The sequence below is a fragment of the Gastrolobium bilobum genome, unplaced genomic scaffold (assembly GCF_033153095.1).
Source record: "Gastrolobium bilobum isolate Gb01-03AN ecotype WA unplaced genomic scaffold, APGP_CSIRO_Gbil_v1 utg12850, whole genome shotgun sequence".
NCBI classification, from domain to species: Eukaryota; Viridiplantae; Streptophyta; class Magnoliopsida; order Fabales; family Fabaceae; genus Gastrolobium; species Gastrolobium bilobum.
In genome coordinates, this window is record NW_026897757.1 from 267,979 (window position 1) to 285,505 (window position 17,527).

Genomic DNA, 17,527 nt, shown 5'->3' on the forward strand with positions numbered 1-17,527 from the left:
AGGGTCATAAGCACTCTTTTATAGACTAATTACAAATTGATTCAAAATTCAAAAATCTAAAATCCTAAAAATAAGAAAGTTCCTAAAATAAATATAACAGTAATTAGATTCTAAAAATAAATAAATAATTACAATTAAATCATTCAAAATACATCCCAAATCTTTAATCTCAAATCACGCCAAATGTGTTGCTTTCCTTTTCTTCCAAACAAATCACAGTCACATCTGCTGCTTTATTGGGACTTGGATTCGATTTAAATTTGTTATATTTCAAATCATTGCTCTTTTCAACAATTGGGGGGCCATAACCCTAATCGACTACGAGCTTCTTGAATCAATAGTTGGACCATGTATAATGAGCGAACTGTAAATGCATCATGCAGTTAATAGGTTATAGTTGCCTGTGCCGTACCCTACAACATAAAAGCGGTAGCCAATCGAAGTGAATCAGGTGGTTTTCAGTGTTGACTGTCCCATTGTCCTGTAGAATGAAATTCACCTTGCTACCATATTCAAGTACCTTTGTTCGAGTCCCATTCAATGATTGTGTGTCATATGTAACGTCATTGGCGGACCTATTTGGTTGTCAATGTGTGCAAGTGCACACATAAATTTGGTATACACTTTTTTTAGTAAAGAAGATATATATATTTTAATTAATTAGGAATGTCATTCAAGGAGTGATTTTAGTAGCTGCATTGCAAGCACATGAACTAAGAAAGAAACACATTTTATTTACTGCTTATATTTTATTGATTTTATGTCATTAAGTTAATTATATTTTTTATGTTAAGTCGAATTTTTTTTTTCTTTTGTTGTTTGAGGATTATATTCCTCATATTATATGAGAAATTTTTTGTCATATTAAGAAAAGGATAAGTTATATAATATTAAAGAAAGTGAAATGACACATTATTCAATAAATTGGTCTTATCTTTTTCTTAACATGACAAAAAAATTTGTTCAAGTAACCTAAGGGATATAAATTCCTTTTTTGTTTATATTCTTTTATTTTTTAATGCATTTAAAACTTTGTGTAAATATTTTTTTTCGGAGGCACTGACCCCGAACCCCTCCATTAAATATTCTGATTAAATATGGATACCTAAATAAAATTTTCTGAGTTCATCACTGTGTAACGTTATTAAGGGCACCATCAACAAAGTCATAGAACTTTAGGGGGCACATCAGGAAAATCTTCAATATATGATCCTTCTATTTTCTTATAATAAGCTTCCAGGATTGAGAATATTGGGGTGAAGGAAACATATTGTTCATTGAAGCTGCCATCACCCTAGTATTCATGGCTTGGTAGCTTTGCTTTAGTGTCATTGAATGACACTTTTGAACATTCAATCCAATGGTGATGAATAGGTTTCTATCAATTTTTTTTTGGAAACAATGAATTGATTTAGACTCCTTAATCCGTCCATGACTGTCTTAATAGCCAGTTTATCACCAAGATTAGTAGGCAATTTAACTGGTAAATATATGCTATCAGATACAGCGCCTATATAGTCGAAGCAGGCAATGGCTGAAACGCTTTTGATAATTTACAATCCTGCCAGACTTTAAGGTGCCATAGCCATGGAGTATTTTCCTACATGTTGATCAGCAGAGACAATAACATTCAGTGTTTGGCCTGGTCCCATGCATCACCGCGTCTGTGTGAAATTCAAATTTGGGAAGAATAATAAAATTAAAGATGTGAGTGTTGACACAGTTATTCAAAATTTGAACAGATATATTAATTGTTACCATCGCAAAAAACAAAGGAGTTAATTCAAACAAATGGAAAGTATAAGGTGATAATTTAAAACATGAACAGAGTTTAAGGGGATAAATTGTATTTTAGCCAAAAAATAATAAGGGTTTTAATTAATAAGTGTGATCTAACAAATTATAATCGTTAAATTAACAGAAATCAATAGTTAAAATTTGATTGTAAGAAGTGGTTAGAAAAAACGATGATAAGTATAACATATTCCTTTAATAAAATTAAGAGAATACATTTTAATAAATTTGTAAAACTTCATTAAAGTGCACCTGCAATCATATGATTTTTTTTTATATATATTATCCGTCTTTTTATTAAAAGAATTGGTGTCAAATATATTTTTTTTTTTTGGTATAATTTGGAGCTATCCCATTTAATCTCCTTCGGTCACCTTGTTCTCGAAATACGATCCTGAAGGCTATCCCTTCATTGAAATAGTGGATACATTAAGCTTTGTCATTAGAGGTGCATTAAGCTTCGTCACAGAAGAAGAATAAAACTAATCTCTCATTGGAGGAGAGAGACACCTCTCCTCTAGCGTCCAAATTTTTAAAAGATCAGTTACCAATTGAGCTACTCTTAGAATTGGGTAAATAGGAATGAGATTTTAGCAGGAGCTTTGCCACCAAGCACCCATCATACATTGTACCACAATACGATTTGCATTTATTAGCTATCTATAGATTCAAAATTAAATAATAAGATAGATAAGGATAAGATATTATTAGTATCAAATAATGCTACTATCAATATTACTATCATATCTTAACCATTGATTTCTATCAATTAGTGGTTATTATTTTCACAAATCAAATTCTTTAATTAATTATTAATTTGCAATAAATGATAACCTTTGATTGGAGAAAATCAACGATTAAGATATGATAGTAATATTAATAGTAACATTATTTGGTAGTAACAATATCCTATCCGAGATAGATATATAGATAAGATTATATCCTCATCTATTTATCTCTGATAGCCCAATTGGATGGGCTTTATTTCCCCCTCCAAAAGCTATTTTTTCGTAGTTTAAATTTATTTGAATGTCTGATTTACAAAAAGCAAAAGTCATAGCTCATAAACAAGTCAAAAAAAGAATTTAGAAAGCTAAATATTTTAGCTTTAAAAAAAGGGAAAATGTGTATCGTTTTAAATGACACAAAGTTGTGTCATTTCAAGTGAGAGAAAAAGATAAATCATGGGGGAAAGAGAGTGGAAGGAAAAAGTTTTAAATATGTGAGTCTCATCTCTTTGTGAGAGAAATGATGTAAGGTGTGTCATTTAAAATGACACATTTATCCCTTTAAAAAAAACAAAAGTCAAAAGCTAAATATTTTTATAAAAATATAAATAGTTTTAAATTTTATAAAAAATACTTCTAAACTAAAAAAGTTACTTTTTTCTAGAAGTGCTCTAAATAAATGGACACATTGGGTTAAGCAGGTTAGTTATCTCAGATAAGAATGCTGTGTACTATTGCGGCTTTATATATAAACGAAAACGATCTCTTATCAATGAACAAAAGAATATACTTTCTCCTCTCCCAAATTTATCAGCCTTTCTAGTACTGCTTTTGTTTCTAAGGTTGTCGCATGTTCATGTTCGCTTCATCAAGTCCTTTTCACCACTTCACTAAAATATCTTCTATCTCTCCATCCTTTAATTTCATATATTATTATTATATTTAATTTGTTTCGTCATTATGGTTGTCTTGTATTAGGACTTTCCTTTCACGGGTGGGTGTATTCTATGATCTCGCCCTAGATCCTAGGATAATCTGCCTTTGGCACAATGATGCTTATTTATTTCAACATCCAAGGGTCAAAATCACGTTGACAATTTTTAAAATGCATGTTTCATGCGTTGGAATAAATCTTTAATGCATTGATATTCTCATTTATTTTATGATAAGTGAACAAAAAACATTATGTTATCTGAAAAAAGTAAATGATGTTATTTTTATCTACGTGTCATAAAATGAATGGACAGATGCATTCAATCTTCAGTTCATCTGATGCACTAAAGATTTATTCCATGGATTGAGTAAGTTGTTCGACCAGAGAAATTTATAACCTTTCAAAGTAAAACGAATTCAATTAACTCATTTGTTGCTTGTTAATTAATAATAACTTAATTGGCAGAAACAAGGAAGGGGTAAAAATTGTGTTTGTTCCATCAATGCAAGATTGGACCACTGGACCAGTCAATACATAAGCTTCTGATTGTGGTAGTTAGTATGGTGGGGTTAGTGAGGTAGTTGACTATTTGGGTATAGTGAGTGTCAGGCTTGGTAGACGAGAATACAGTTATTGGAGTTTATTAGTAGAAAGAAATCTATGATTACATAAAAAAAAATTAACTGTCTATGTTTAACATAGAATAGAATCCTGTCCTATAACGTAACAAATTTATCTGTTTGTTCTCCAACAGAATTGACGTTGAAAGTTGAAAAGAGAAGGAGAGTGAGGGGAAGAGTAAGAGAGGACTTTGGTGAAGGGGAGAGAGATATGGCAACCACACCAAGCAATTCGATTCATAGGTCGAGTTCACGGCCTCAGCTGGATCTCAGCAAAGCAGAAATTCAAGGAAACGTGGAGGAGAAGTATCCCACAATTTTGTTACCTAATCAATCTGATGATATTTCTCATCTGGCTCTTGACATTGGAGGTATAATAATTCACATTCATATCTCATACTTCATATTACTATGTCCTGCTGTCTATTTTGTATTTTTTTTTTTATTTTTCAGTTCTAAGTTTGTTGTTCCATTTTACTTTTACTAATTCTCATTGATGGTGGTGGAAGCAGGATAGTGGTATGAAACTAGTTTCTAGATTTTAGCTTTGCAACCCTTACAATTATTTTATAAATTTATTTGTCAAAGGCTAACTAAGTTTTATAACCATTCTTTTTCTTTTTTCTGAAATTATTATATGAAATGTATAAAAAAATCACAAAGTACGTGGGTCAATTGATACGAGAAACATAGTATGAAGAGCTTTGTTGTTCTTATTATACTTGCTCACTCAAACTGAATTAGTCAATTAATAGATAAATCAGTGAAAAAATCTATAAAAATAAAAGATAAGTTGTGTGGGAACTTCCTCTTTCAACCCAAAAAGTGGTTCTTCGTGCTATTTGTCTCTCTTTTTTTCCAGTGTTGTATCATTCTTATATGAGAGAAAACTAAAGAAAAGAGGATTGAATAATTAAGTTTATATTTCTTACATGAACCCCTATAGCAGTTATTCCCTTATTATGTTGTTTTTTCATTAATTTCATGTATTCAATGATGTGGGACTCTTCAATAGTATATTAAATTTCAGAGAAAAGGGTGGTAGCATTTGAAATATGCCTGAAACTTAAGACTAATAAAATTATATGGGCAGGGTCTCTGATAAAGTTGGTGTACTTTTCAAGACACGAAGACCAATCAACCAATGATAAAAGGATGAGAAATGCGAAGGATCAACTGGGATTTACCAATGGTAACAGGAGAAGCCATCCTATTCTTGGTGGGAGGCTTCATTTTGTGAAGTTTGAGACAAGCAAGATTAATGACTGCTTAGACTTCATTTATTCAAAGCAGCTTCACTGTGGGGGTATTATTACTGTCTAGTTCTATTTACTTCTTTTGATCAGTCTCTTCTCTACCACATTGGATTCCTAAAACCGTACTGCATGAATTGAATTGAATGTCATTTTCTAATTTTGTTGTTTCCTATGTGTTAATATAACCACATTCTGAACTTGATGAATTCATGATTATGGACTTTTTCTTACTTTTAGGATGGGAATCAGATTATTCTGATGCTGTGGCTGATCAGAATGCCATAATTAAGGTAACTATGGTTCTGACTATTTTTACCTTCTTCAGAAGCCGGGTTTAGGGTTATATAAATATCCAAATTACAAGTTATTTTATTTTAGCTTGCATGCATCAGGATTGTTGAGATATATAAAACCATTAATGTAGCTTCACCCAAAAGTTTAAGCTTTTGGGTTGAATTAGTTCTTTACATGGTATCAGAGTCTCGTGTCCCGGGTTCGATCCTCGCTGCCTCCCACTTTCTTTCAAGTGGAATTTCTTTGTTCGCACAGGTAGGTGAGTCTGTGCATTGTCCACCTTTCAAGCCAGTGGGCTCTCTTGTGAGGGGACGTGTTGAGATATATAAAATCATTAATGTAGCCTCACCCAACAGCTTAAACTTTTGGGTTGAATTGGTTCTTTACAAGGATTATATAATTAATGCCCTGCTTTATCATATTGGGAAGTAGTTATTTGCAAAAATGATAATTAGCGGAGACCCTATTCCCTTCTGTATAAAAACAACATCAAAGATGTTTCCATTTGTTTTGTATATAATTGGTATTGTTTGTAACAATTTATTTTAGAAAGCTGTGATTATTGGTATGTTTGTAACTCATCACTGCTTGTTCTGTGTTAATGCCGTTGAAATACATTCATTGTGACAAAGGCTACTGGTGGTGGAGCATACAAATTTGCTGACCTTTTCAAAGAAAGACTCGGGCTTAGTCTTGAGAAAGAAGATGAAATGGATTGCCTTGTAGCTGGAGCAAATTTCTTGCTTAAGGTAGATCTAGTTTTTGGAGTTATATGTTCCTCTTGTATTTTGTTTAAGAATCATCCATATAGTGAAAAATCCATGCATCTTTTGAGATGAAATGTATGTGCAAGTCTATTTCTCATGCATGATCTCCCTTTCCTTACATGATAGTTATCATAAAGATAAGAACAATTACAACTAGATACTTATTATTTATCCCAATAAATAATTAAAGAAAATAAAAGTATTTGTTTGAATTTTCTTTTTTAGTCAGATGATAGGGTTATCCCTTTGTTTAAGAAGGTAAAGAGCCAATTAATTGCCAAGATTGGCATGCTATTACTTCCATTACGGTGCTGGACAGCCATTATATAAAGTTTATACATACTCATTGATGCTATGTTTAATTGGTGAATTGGTTGCAGGAATATGATTAAAGTTTAATGCATTACATAATTTTTATATAGCCATAGCTGACATTTTCTGCTTTTTTTGTTTCCTTCTCGCATTATATTTTTCTTACTGTTAACCGAGATTTGACTGAGATCTATGTTAGCCCTTCTCTGTTAAAGCAAATTCTATGCTTCGCAACATGTGACTAAGCCATTAATTCATTCTTGCTGAGTTTATCTAGAATTTTTATTTTTCACCATCGATAATTGCTAATTAGATGTTGTGTGACTTCTTGGTAGGCAATTCGTCATGAAGCTTTTACACACATGGTGGGCCAGAAACAGTTTGTTCAAATTGATCCTAATAATTTGTTTCCTTATCTTCTAGTTAATATTGGATCTGGTGTTAGTATGATCAAGGTATATTTCTCTAGCTTCCTATTTTTATTAAACTTGCTTATCTCTTTGGTTTATGTTTCATAAAAACACATGGGTGGTAATCTATAATTTTAATCTGGGATAACATAGGTTGATGGAGACGGAAAATTTGAGAGGGTTAGTGGGACAAATGTTGGTGGTGGTACTTATTGGGGCTTAGGAAGGCTGTTAACAAAGTGCCAGAGGTCATTTTCTATTTTTTATTTTTCTTTACATGCTGCTATATTTGAACTATTGTCAAAGGATTTGTTGAAATGAATTACAGCTTCGATGAGTTACTTGAACTGAGTCAGAAAGGAGATAATAGAAACACTGACATGCTTGTTGGGGACATTTATGGTGGTATGGACTATTCTAAGGTAATTTTGCTGTTTATCATATAACTATATATATGATATTCACCCTACAGACAAAAAAAAAAAAAAAGCTACCAATTAACTTTATAACTATGATCTTTTTTATCTTTTATTTTTTATTTTATCAATGATGACTTAGTATTCGCTGGCATTAAATAACCCTAGATTGGCTTATCGGCTTCTACCATTGCTTCAAGTTTTGGCAAGGCTACATCAGAAAAAATGGAGCTTGAAGATTACAGACCTGAAGATATATCACTCTCTCTTCTAAGAATGATTTCATACAATATTGCCCAGGTGAGCGGACAATTGTGATTTAATCCAACTCTTTTGTATACATATTGGTTAATGATTCTACTGTTTCATTCAGCTTATTCATGTTACTCAATTCATTATTTGAAATCTCTAAAGTACCTGTTGGATAAATTAGACTTGTAAAAAATCTGCAGTTATCTCTGAGTTTAGTTAATTGAATATTGTTAAATAGGAAAGGTTATATTTACAAAACTTTTTGTTTACAAATTATTACAAATTATATTATGTCTATGTTTAATCGGACATATACTAATCAAAAATGTATTACCGGTCATACTTAGTGTAATTTATAAAAAAAAATTGTAAACTGATTATTCTCCTTATTAAATTTCACTTTTAAGTACACATGTATACGAATGAAGGAATATGTCCTTTATGCTCTGTTCCACTATTTGTTCTTCCAATGTGTACGTGACCAATTGTGTTCTTTTTATCTCTTCTGCGTAGATATCTTACTTAAATGCGCTGCGATTTGGGTTGAAGCGTATCTTTTTTGGAGGATTTTTTATAAGGGGTCATGCCTATACCATGGACGCTATTTCTTTTGCAATTAATTTCTGGTACATAAATTGCCTAATGATTGCACCTGACAAATATTTATATATGTTTGCTTTTTAATTTAATTATTATAATGTGTTTATTTCTCATTCAGGTCTAAAGGGGCTGCACAAGCAATGTTCTTGCGGCATGAAGGATTTCTGGGAGCTTTGGGTGCATTTATGAGCTATGAAAAGCATGTTTTTGATGACCTCATGGTGCATCAGTTAGTTGAAAGGTTCCCAATGGGTGCTCCATATACAGGAGGCAATATTTATGGTCCACCACTTAGGGATTTGAATGAGAAGGCAAGTGAGAGAAATTAAAAAAATTTGATATCTGTTGGTCACCTACTTGTGATAAATAAATTAATTAAACGTGTTTACTTAAGTTAATGGTGTAAATCTGAACCCAATTTAATATTGGGGTTTATTTTTATCGAGAAAACAAATCCTTCCTACATACACCATAAAAAGGTATGCCACTTATTTTTTTTTGTTTTTTTCTTTTTTTTAAAATAGGTGGGTCCCACACTTGATGTATTTATAATATGAGATTAGAATTCTCCTACAACATAAGATTTATTTTTTCCTTTAATATTAAATATATATATATATATATATGGGAAAATTGAGTGTCCAATCACTATATATAAGATTTTTTCCAGTCACCACACTATAATTATATACTCCAAAAAATATATAATTTTAATGTTAAAGTTATACTTTTTTTATTCCTTCATAAACTTGTCAATTGACGTGGAAAATGAAAAAAAAATATATATAACTTTAATGTTACAACAATGTATTTTTCAAAGTACATAGTTAGAATGTGATGACTGAACAAAATCTTATATCTAGTGACTGGACACCAAATGAACTATATACATATAGGCAAAATAATTTGTAAAGTGACCGTATATATTGCCAGGTTTTGTTTGATCTAAGAATAGAATATGCAAGGTTGTTAATTCATTGCTCTTAATATTTGATCTAAGTGGGATTATTAAGGAATTAGAATTCTTAATAGATCAAAGAATTAAAATACTAAGGAATTGAGTTTCAATTAATTTAAGGATGAATTGTTCGACGACAATAAGTTTAAATATTATTTGAAAAGGGAAATAGATAAGTTAAGAGAAAATTGGAAGAAATCGAAACGCTAAGTGCATGTTTCATTATTGATTTTCAACCCAACATTTAATTTGAATTCTTTTTCTTTGCAATTAATTGTTATTTGGCAATTGGTCCTTTATAACTACTATTCAAATCAATCTCATAAAACTATTTCCAATTAATCTAATTTTGGTAAATTGATCACCACAGTGCTTGATGGATCAATCCTCATCAAAATGATAATTTTTCTAATCACTTTATTATTTATGCAACGAGGACAATATAATTAGGAATGTAGTTGCAATAATAAAATTGCTAAAGTAACTCCACTTGTGAGATTCTCTGGAATTGTTTGTCATGTACTGGAGTATGGAATCTAGAAAAGAATAATAAAAAAAAACCTTTAAATTAATATGGAGAAAGCCATTAATCATTATGACGAAGCCGTTAGTCAGTTAGGCTGTTAGTAGTCTGTTACATCGTTAGCAGTAAGAAGCCGTCAGTCAGTTAGGCGTCTGAAGCTCATGAGAAAATGTATAAAAGGGGGATGTACGTCTGATATGGTACGCAAGCAAGAATAGAGAATAATATTTCCTCAAGTTTCAAACTCTCTGTTCGTCCCTCTTGTGATTGGTTTTGCATTCTTGCTTGATTGATTGCATCATTTCAATTGAATTCTGGATGTTTAGGAAACCAACTATGCCATTCACAGTCAATTTTTTTAGTTCTTCTTCTTATGTTCAGAAGCAGCTCAATCTGTTAGTTAATTTAATGTTTTTTTGCGATTGCAACGCAGATTTCGTGGATGGAGAAGTTTCTGCAGAAGGTAACTGAGATCACTGCCCCTGTGCCGATGGCTCCTCCTGGAACAACTGGACTTGGGGATTTAGAAGTTCCTTTCTCAAAAGGAATTACTCTGCGATCTGATGCTAGTGCTCTAAATGTTGGTGTTCTCCATCTAGTACCCACCTTGGAGGTGTTTCCATTATTAGCAGATCCAAAAATGTATGCATGATTACTCTATACTTTTATATGGTGATTTTCTATTATCTATTTATTAAACATAAAATTATGTCTCTACAGGTATGAGCCTAATACTATTGATCTCTCAGATCACAGTGAATTTGAGTAAGTACATTTTTGTTAATTGTAAACAGATTTGAACTTAATTATCAATTAAGGCTCCGATTTTTTTTTTAGTTTTGGCTTCTGTGGCTAACGCAAAATTTGTATTTCTTGTAGGTATTGGTTCAAGATTTTGACAGAGCACTTGTCAGATCTTGTGGACAAGGTAATCTTCATGTTATCTTGAAACACTTGGCCTTCGTGCATGTGCTTGTATGTCTCTTCATGTGTTACAAACATGAGACAATTAGTGAATTAGACACATCCTTGCACGTGATAAGAAATTAAAGCATGAAAGGACGTTCTGCTTGGGAAAAAGTTAAAATCTCGGTATCAGAGAAGCACTTAAAACTAGGAGAGAGAGCTTGCTGTGGTTAATGAAACATCAAATCGATTTTGTGATTTGTTGCAGTGAAATATCATCATATAAGCTTTGGCTTTCACAATTTTCTAGGCAATCGAATGTTATATCATGTAGTTATGCGTTGAGCTTATTGATGGTTGGATAGAAACCCTAGGCTTATCTGGTTTATTGTTTTATTTTTGCTGCCTTCTCCACCTTGTTTGAAGCATAAAGTGGGTAAAAAATAGTTTGAAATTATTTTCAAAGGCAGTATATGACTGTGAGGTTCTCAACTAAAATATGGTAGGCTGTAGCAAGTGATGGTGGGACTGATGATGCCAAAAAACGGGGTGCTGCTTTTGCTAGTGCGTTTTCTGCCCACCTGGCAAGGTAATATTGATATTAGATTCCTGTTTTCACAGCTTTCTACTGCTACCGAAGCCTACTTTGTATAGATATTGAACCGAGAACCTTCGATAAGTTAATTCTAAAATTATTAGATTTTGATAATTTATTATATTTTTTGGTATTAAATAATATTTTTAATTTATCTAGTATATTTAATATTTAATAATTTAACAAAAAAAATGAAGCTAACCTTATAATTTTCATTAATTTTATAAAGAAACATAATATATTTCAAATATTTATATTAAACTCAATAAATCAGGCTACGGTAAAATATGTGAAAATGTCGAACACCACAATTTAGATTTCAAATTTTTGAAATGTCAATGCATAGTAGACTGAAGCATGGCTATCTATCCGCTTATCCCGATGCAAACTTACTAAATCGTTTGAGGCTATTTAATTGTTTTATGGTTAATCAGTTGCATTAGTTTTAACTTAATATAAAAACCATTTGTTTGTTCTTTGTCGCAATCAATTAATTTGATTATTTTTAATTTCTCAATAGATTTTTTGTGAGTCTGGAGAAACAACTTTAGTCGCTGAACTCCCTGACTCTGCTTTTGAAAATAAATGTCTTGCATGTCCCTGGGATATATATACCGATCACGTCAAAACAGATGAGCTAGAATTCACATTATGTTAAACTCCCTGACTCTGCTTTTGATTTTATAGTATACAATGCTCCGAAAAGATCTCGTTTATTAAGTGTGGAAAATGATAAGTTAAGGACGTTGTACTTTAAATTCATGACCTGCTATTTGGTTCCTGCTGGTTAGTTTTTTACAGCTAACATCACAATTTGAGTTTCAACTTTCTTCTGCTTTCATGTTTATGCTCCCTCCATGGCACTCTAGACATTGTCAGGTCAGAACATGTATAATATATTCTTGGTTGTCTTTAGATGATCAGCTATGTAATTGAGTTTCCATCCATGCTCCATCTTTTATCTCTCTCTCTCTCTCTCTAATTGTCGATAAGTTATTCTTTTCTTTTCTACTATAACGCGCTTTTTCAGGATTTGATTATTGTACTAGTCTCATAATAACATACTAGGTCAAGGTATATTTGAAACATAAAGCTCTTAAATTTCACTTCCATTTGGATAGGTTTTTTGTACCATTTAATTGAGCTCGGTAAGTATTTAAAATTTATTAATTCTAGTTGGCATACTCTTTATTGACTGAGCAACTTCCGCACCAACTGAATAGGTTAAAGGAGGAACCAGCGGCATACGGGAAGTTAGGCTTGGCCAAACTATTGGAAATGAGGGAAGAATGCTTGAGAGAATTCCATTTTGCCGATGCCTATAAAAGTATAAAGCAGAGGTAATTATGTTTTATCTTCATTGAGCCATATAGATGGGATCTTTACTTGGACTCCAGATGTATTGTAACTGACTGCCTTTTGAGCCTCTATGTTGCATGTGCAAGCAAACAAATGCAATTTACTAAGACCAACAGAAGTTGGCTAGTTGTGTGACAGGATGCAATGCATTATTCTAGCTCCCTAAAACAATAGCAGAATGCATTAGTCACTCTATGCTTTATTGAATGTATATCTAAGGATATACTGTTAAATTTATATTTCCACAATATAATTAAAAAGAAGGGGAGAATAAGAGCTGTTGACTCTTCTGGGGTGTTGACACTTTCAGTTTCAGTTTCTTTCTCTTTCTTGGGAGAGGTCTCTTCTTGACAAGCCAAACTGGAAAACCAAATCTCCTTCTAAGATTAAATTGTAAATTTGGGCAGTGGTACTCAATAGGACTAACACCAGTGGCATGTTGCCCATTTGGAAATCCAAATCTCCTTCTAAACCCTATAAAGTATAAACCCATTTGGAAATATAAATATCGTTTTTTTTTTGGTTGATCTAGGAGGCTCATTATCCTCCTTTCTTGTACTTCTGTAATATATACTTCCCTGCATTTTTTCTAATAAAAGTTCCTCTATGGGAAATTTGTTTGTTAGATTTCATTTATTTTGTTCTCCCAAAAAATTTGTTAAAGAGTAATTTGTCTTTCATATACCCAACCCTGATCATACCCCCCATGACTAGAGTAGCCGGAAAACTTGGTTTTTTTAATGTTTACATTTTATCAAAAGGACTTAGACCTAAATGGACTTGCTAAGGTTTAAGTTCATGATATAATACAATGGTGTCATTTGATCCATGTAACTGAGCCTACCTAGTGGGAAAAGGCTTTGGTTGTTGTTGGTGTTGTTGCATCATAAATGGTACAAGTTTAGATGTACAATTTAAATCTAAAAACAAATAATCAGAAGAAACTTTCCTGCCGTCAATGTGAATATAAGTTCATGTTGTCTTTAGACCTATATTCTCCTGATAATTTCCTTATTCTTTATCACTTAAATTTCATATTTGTGTGTATATTATCACAGGGAAAATGAGGCATCACTTGCTGTTTTACCTGATTTGTTGACGGAGCTTGATAGTCTGGATGAGGTATGCCTAACTATTAGTATAGTCCTCTGAATAATTTAACATTATCGGAGGAGTCAATATTGGTTCCTTGTCGTGTAGTATACATGACAGTATATGCAGCTAATATGTAACCTTTCTAAAAAAAAATGTTTTTGATGTACTAGTAAAGTTATTAGAAGTGACACGGTATGAGTGAGTTCCATTTTGATGCCAAGCTGACTCTAAATTCAATTTTGTCACAAATATGTAGTCTTTAGCAGCATGCCTATGCCACCTTAGCTTCTCATAAATCATGGTGGCAGGTTATCTGAAAGCCTCCTTTGTTTCAGGAAACAAGACTACTCACTCTGATTGAAGGTGTTCTTGCTGCAAACATTTTTGACTGGGGGTCTCGTGCATGTGTGGATCTCTATCATCAAGGAACTATTATTGAAATTTACAGAATGAGTCGCAATAAAATGCAGAGACCTTGGCGAGTAGGTGGATTTCAACATATTTATTGATGAGGGTATTTAATTTCTGAATTTATATATCATTGTTGATACTTGAATACTAAGCTAACTTTTTGTCATCTAGGTGGATGAATTTGATGCCTTTAAAGAGAGAATGTTAGGGACTGGGGACAAGAAATTCTCCCCACATAGAAGAGCTTTACTTTTTGTGGATAATTCAGGGGCTGACATTGCTCTAGGGATGCTTCCCCTGGCACGGGAGCTCCTCCGTCGTGGAACTGAAGTGAGTTTAACTTTCTTTGTTGAAGAAAATTTAAAGTTACTATATTGGACTAAATTTCCCCTTAATAAATGTTTTGATTTGAATTTCAACTATCACGATTTCTATATATGATGTTTTAGTTGAATGAAGATGTTTTAGAACTATACTTGTCCCCTTTAAAAAGGTAAACACATAATCTTATCGAAATCTTTTGGCAGCTGACAATCTTATGAAATATGCCCTGAGTTCTGACTACACCCATCCCCCCTCAAAAAAAATAAAAATACTTCCTCCTTAAAGTAAAATTACGACTGTTACCATCAAGTAAATTATGAATTTCATTTGTTGATTTGGGTGCTAGGCAGTAACTTGGTCTTATGCCTATGAGTTGTATGATGTGAATATGATAATAATGATTGAGTGCAGGTGGTTCTGGTTGCAAACTCCCTTCCTGCTTTAAATGATGTGACTGCAGTGGAGCTTCCTGACATTGTTGCTGAGGCTGCCAAGGTTTGTGTGTTTTCATGAATATTGTTGGTGAGGCTGTTTTTGGATTGAATTGGTTCTTTAGATGGTTTGAGAGCCTGGTGTACCGGGTTCGATCCTCACCCCCCACTTTCTTTCTAGTGGAATTTCTTTCTTCACACAGGTAGGTTGACTAGTGCATTGTCCACCCTTCAAGCCCAGTGGACTCTTGTGTGAGAGAGCGTGTTGAGATATATAAAAACCATTAATGTAGCATCACCCAACAGCTTAAGCTTTTGGGTTGAATTGATTTTTTACAAACATCTTGTTGGTCTCTGTAGTATTTGTGAATATTATGATGTTTAGAGAGCCCCTTGTAAAATTCTTCTGAATGTCTTCCCCATAATTCAGTTACTTGTCTTTTTGTGTGACCTTGGGCTAAATTGCCATGGAATAGTTATGCTTTTTTCCTAGTCTTGTTGACCTTACTTTACAATTTGAATGGTCAAGTGGTTAGCATTCACTTTGATTTCGAAGAGAATTTCTAGCGAACATTTGTTTAATGTCAAGTATCTGTTGTGGTACCATTGGCAAATGATAATGGTATCTGTTGTGGTGTCTGATTAAAATAGTTGCTGGGAAGATCCCAATATTCTCGACCTTACGTTTGATGTCAATTTGTTTATTTCGCCATGACCACAGTATCCATATCTGTTGAGTACGCTTTAGTTAAAATGGTTGAACTAATTCTTCTGGCATACAGCACTGTGACATTCTTAGGCGAGCTGCTGAATCTGGAGGCCTGCTTGTGGATGCAATGACTAATACCTTAAACGGTTATAAAGAAAATTCGTCTTCCGTTCCCTTGATGCTTGTTGAGAACGGGTGTGGTGGTCCATGTATAGACTTACGACATGTCAGCTCTGAGCTTGCTGCTGTGGCAAAAGATGCCGATTTGGTGGGAGAATCATTCTGTTTATTTTATAACATTACTGTGGATTTGAGAAAATCCAAGACAAGCATATTCTAATTAAGCTTTCTTTGTTTGGCAGATAATTTTGGAAGGGATGGGTAGAGCTCTTCATACCAACCTCAATGCTCGGTTTCATTGTGATGCTTTGAAAGTAAGGTTATTTGGTTTATGCTATCAGATATTGTCTCAGTCATTGTGTTTCAGTGTGTAGTTACTACATCATTGTGTTTCAGTGTATGTTCACTGAGCTAATGCTTCTCTAAGATTTCTTGTTCATGATTATTGTCTTTTGTTGAAAACTAGACTACTTCGGGTTGTTAGAAGAATTTCTGAGCTCATTAGGATTCATCAAATGGATTGTCTTTCTCACTCTGCCATGTCTGTGATTATGCATACACTGTCTTCTCGTCATTTTCTAAATACACCGATATTTCTTAAATCTTTCTATTTGTGCATGTTGTACTCGATCAATCATCATAGACAACCTTCTCGCACATTTTTGTGAGTTGACTTGCCTGCAAGGCAGCAACCCAATATTAATTTTTTTTTTTTCTGTGTTAATTGTTTCTTCTGCCATTGCCGGTTGCATTTGTATCTTTTCTTCACTGCTGTCACGAATGTGCTATTTTACTTTTATTACTTTTCTATGTCAATATGCATGTAAAACTGCACTTTTTATTGCTTTAAATTTTTAATGAAGCCTATTTCTGACCCTGCCTGCATGCTATTTTGTTGATGAAACGGAATTAGGTCCAAGTGCTTCAGTAATCTGTAGTTTATAAGGCCTTAGGCACTCTCACTCTTTGAGTTAGCTTTTGGGGTGGTTGTATGTGCAACTAATGTGGAGTTTATAAAGTTTTGGGCACTTTGCCGCCGCCCCCCACTTTTTCTTGTGTTGCATTGTTCACTCTTCAAGCTCATATATAATCTCACATTGGTTGTATGTGCAACTACACTTTCTCTTGGGTGCTCTTTGACACTTTTCTTCCCCTCCCTTTTCTCTTATATGTTTTTGGTAGCTTGCAATGGTGAAAAACCAGAGATTGGCTGAAAAGTTGGTTAAAGGGAACATATACGACTGTGTATGCAAGTACGAGCCTGCTAATTGAAAGCTTCTATGTACGAGCTCATGATCCAATGTTATCAGTACCCTTGGATTGGATCTAGATGAAACTTCTGAAAGCAGAATACTGCGTTCAAATTTGACATTACTTTTTTTTGTCATTGTACATAATATAATTTTTTTTGGCTATATTTTTAGAGAGTTGAATCATTGCTTGATACATGAAAGTGTATAATTCTATCCGCTTTTGAAAATTTTGGATTACAAATATAATGTATGGGTATACTGTGTTAGATTGTTCGTCCAAATTTGTTTTTCTTGAAACTAGGTAGGTTTCGTAAATAGGAGTGGAAAAATTCTTAAAAGTGGACAGTTTGCTATAGGCTCTCCATTCAACGCAAAACATGTACTAAGATATATGAATTTGGTTAAAAATGTTTTCATCTCTGAACAGTTGTGACCATTGTTCAATTGGAAGCCTTGATGT

General features: G+C 33.0%; 1 protein-coding gene across 1 annotated transcript; it reads left to right on the plus strand.

The window, feature by feature from the left end:
* Positions 1-1,431: 1,431 nt before the first annotated feature.
* LOC133309960 (pantothenate kinase 2) lies at positions 1,432-17,201 on the plus strand. Its single transcript, XM_061510824.1, has 23 exons — positions 1,432-1,483; positions 4,211-4,447; positions 5,170-5,382; positions 5,570-5,622; positions 6,259-6,375; positions 7,041-7,160; positions 7,269-7,363; positions 7,444-7,537; positions 7,700-7,831; positions 8,297-8,409; positions 8,502-8,694; positions 10,298-10,506; positions 10,585-10,629; positions 10,744-10,792; positions 11,277-11,359; positions 12,589-12,705; positions 13,783-13,846; positions 14,155-14,301; positions 14,402-14,560; positions 14,966-15,049; positions 15,768-15,962; positions 16,057-16,128; positions 16,997-17,201. The coding sequence occupies exons 1-23, from the start codon at positions 1,432-1,434 to the stop codon at positions 17,084-17,086; spliced, it is 2,733 nt and encodes a 910-aa protein (XP_061366808.1). The 3' UTR covers positions 17,087-17,201.
* Positions 17,202-17,527: the final 326 nt, after the last annotated feature.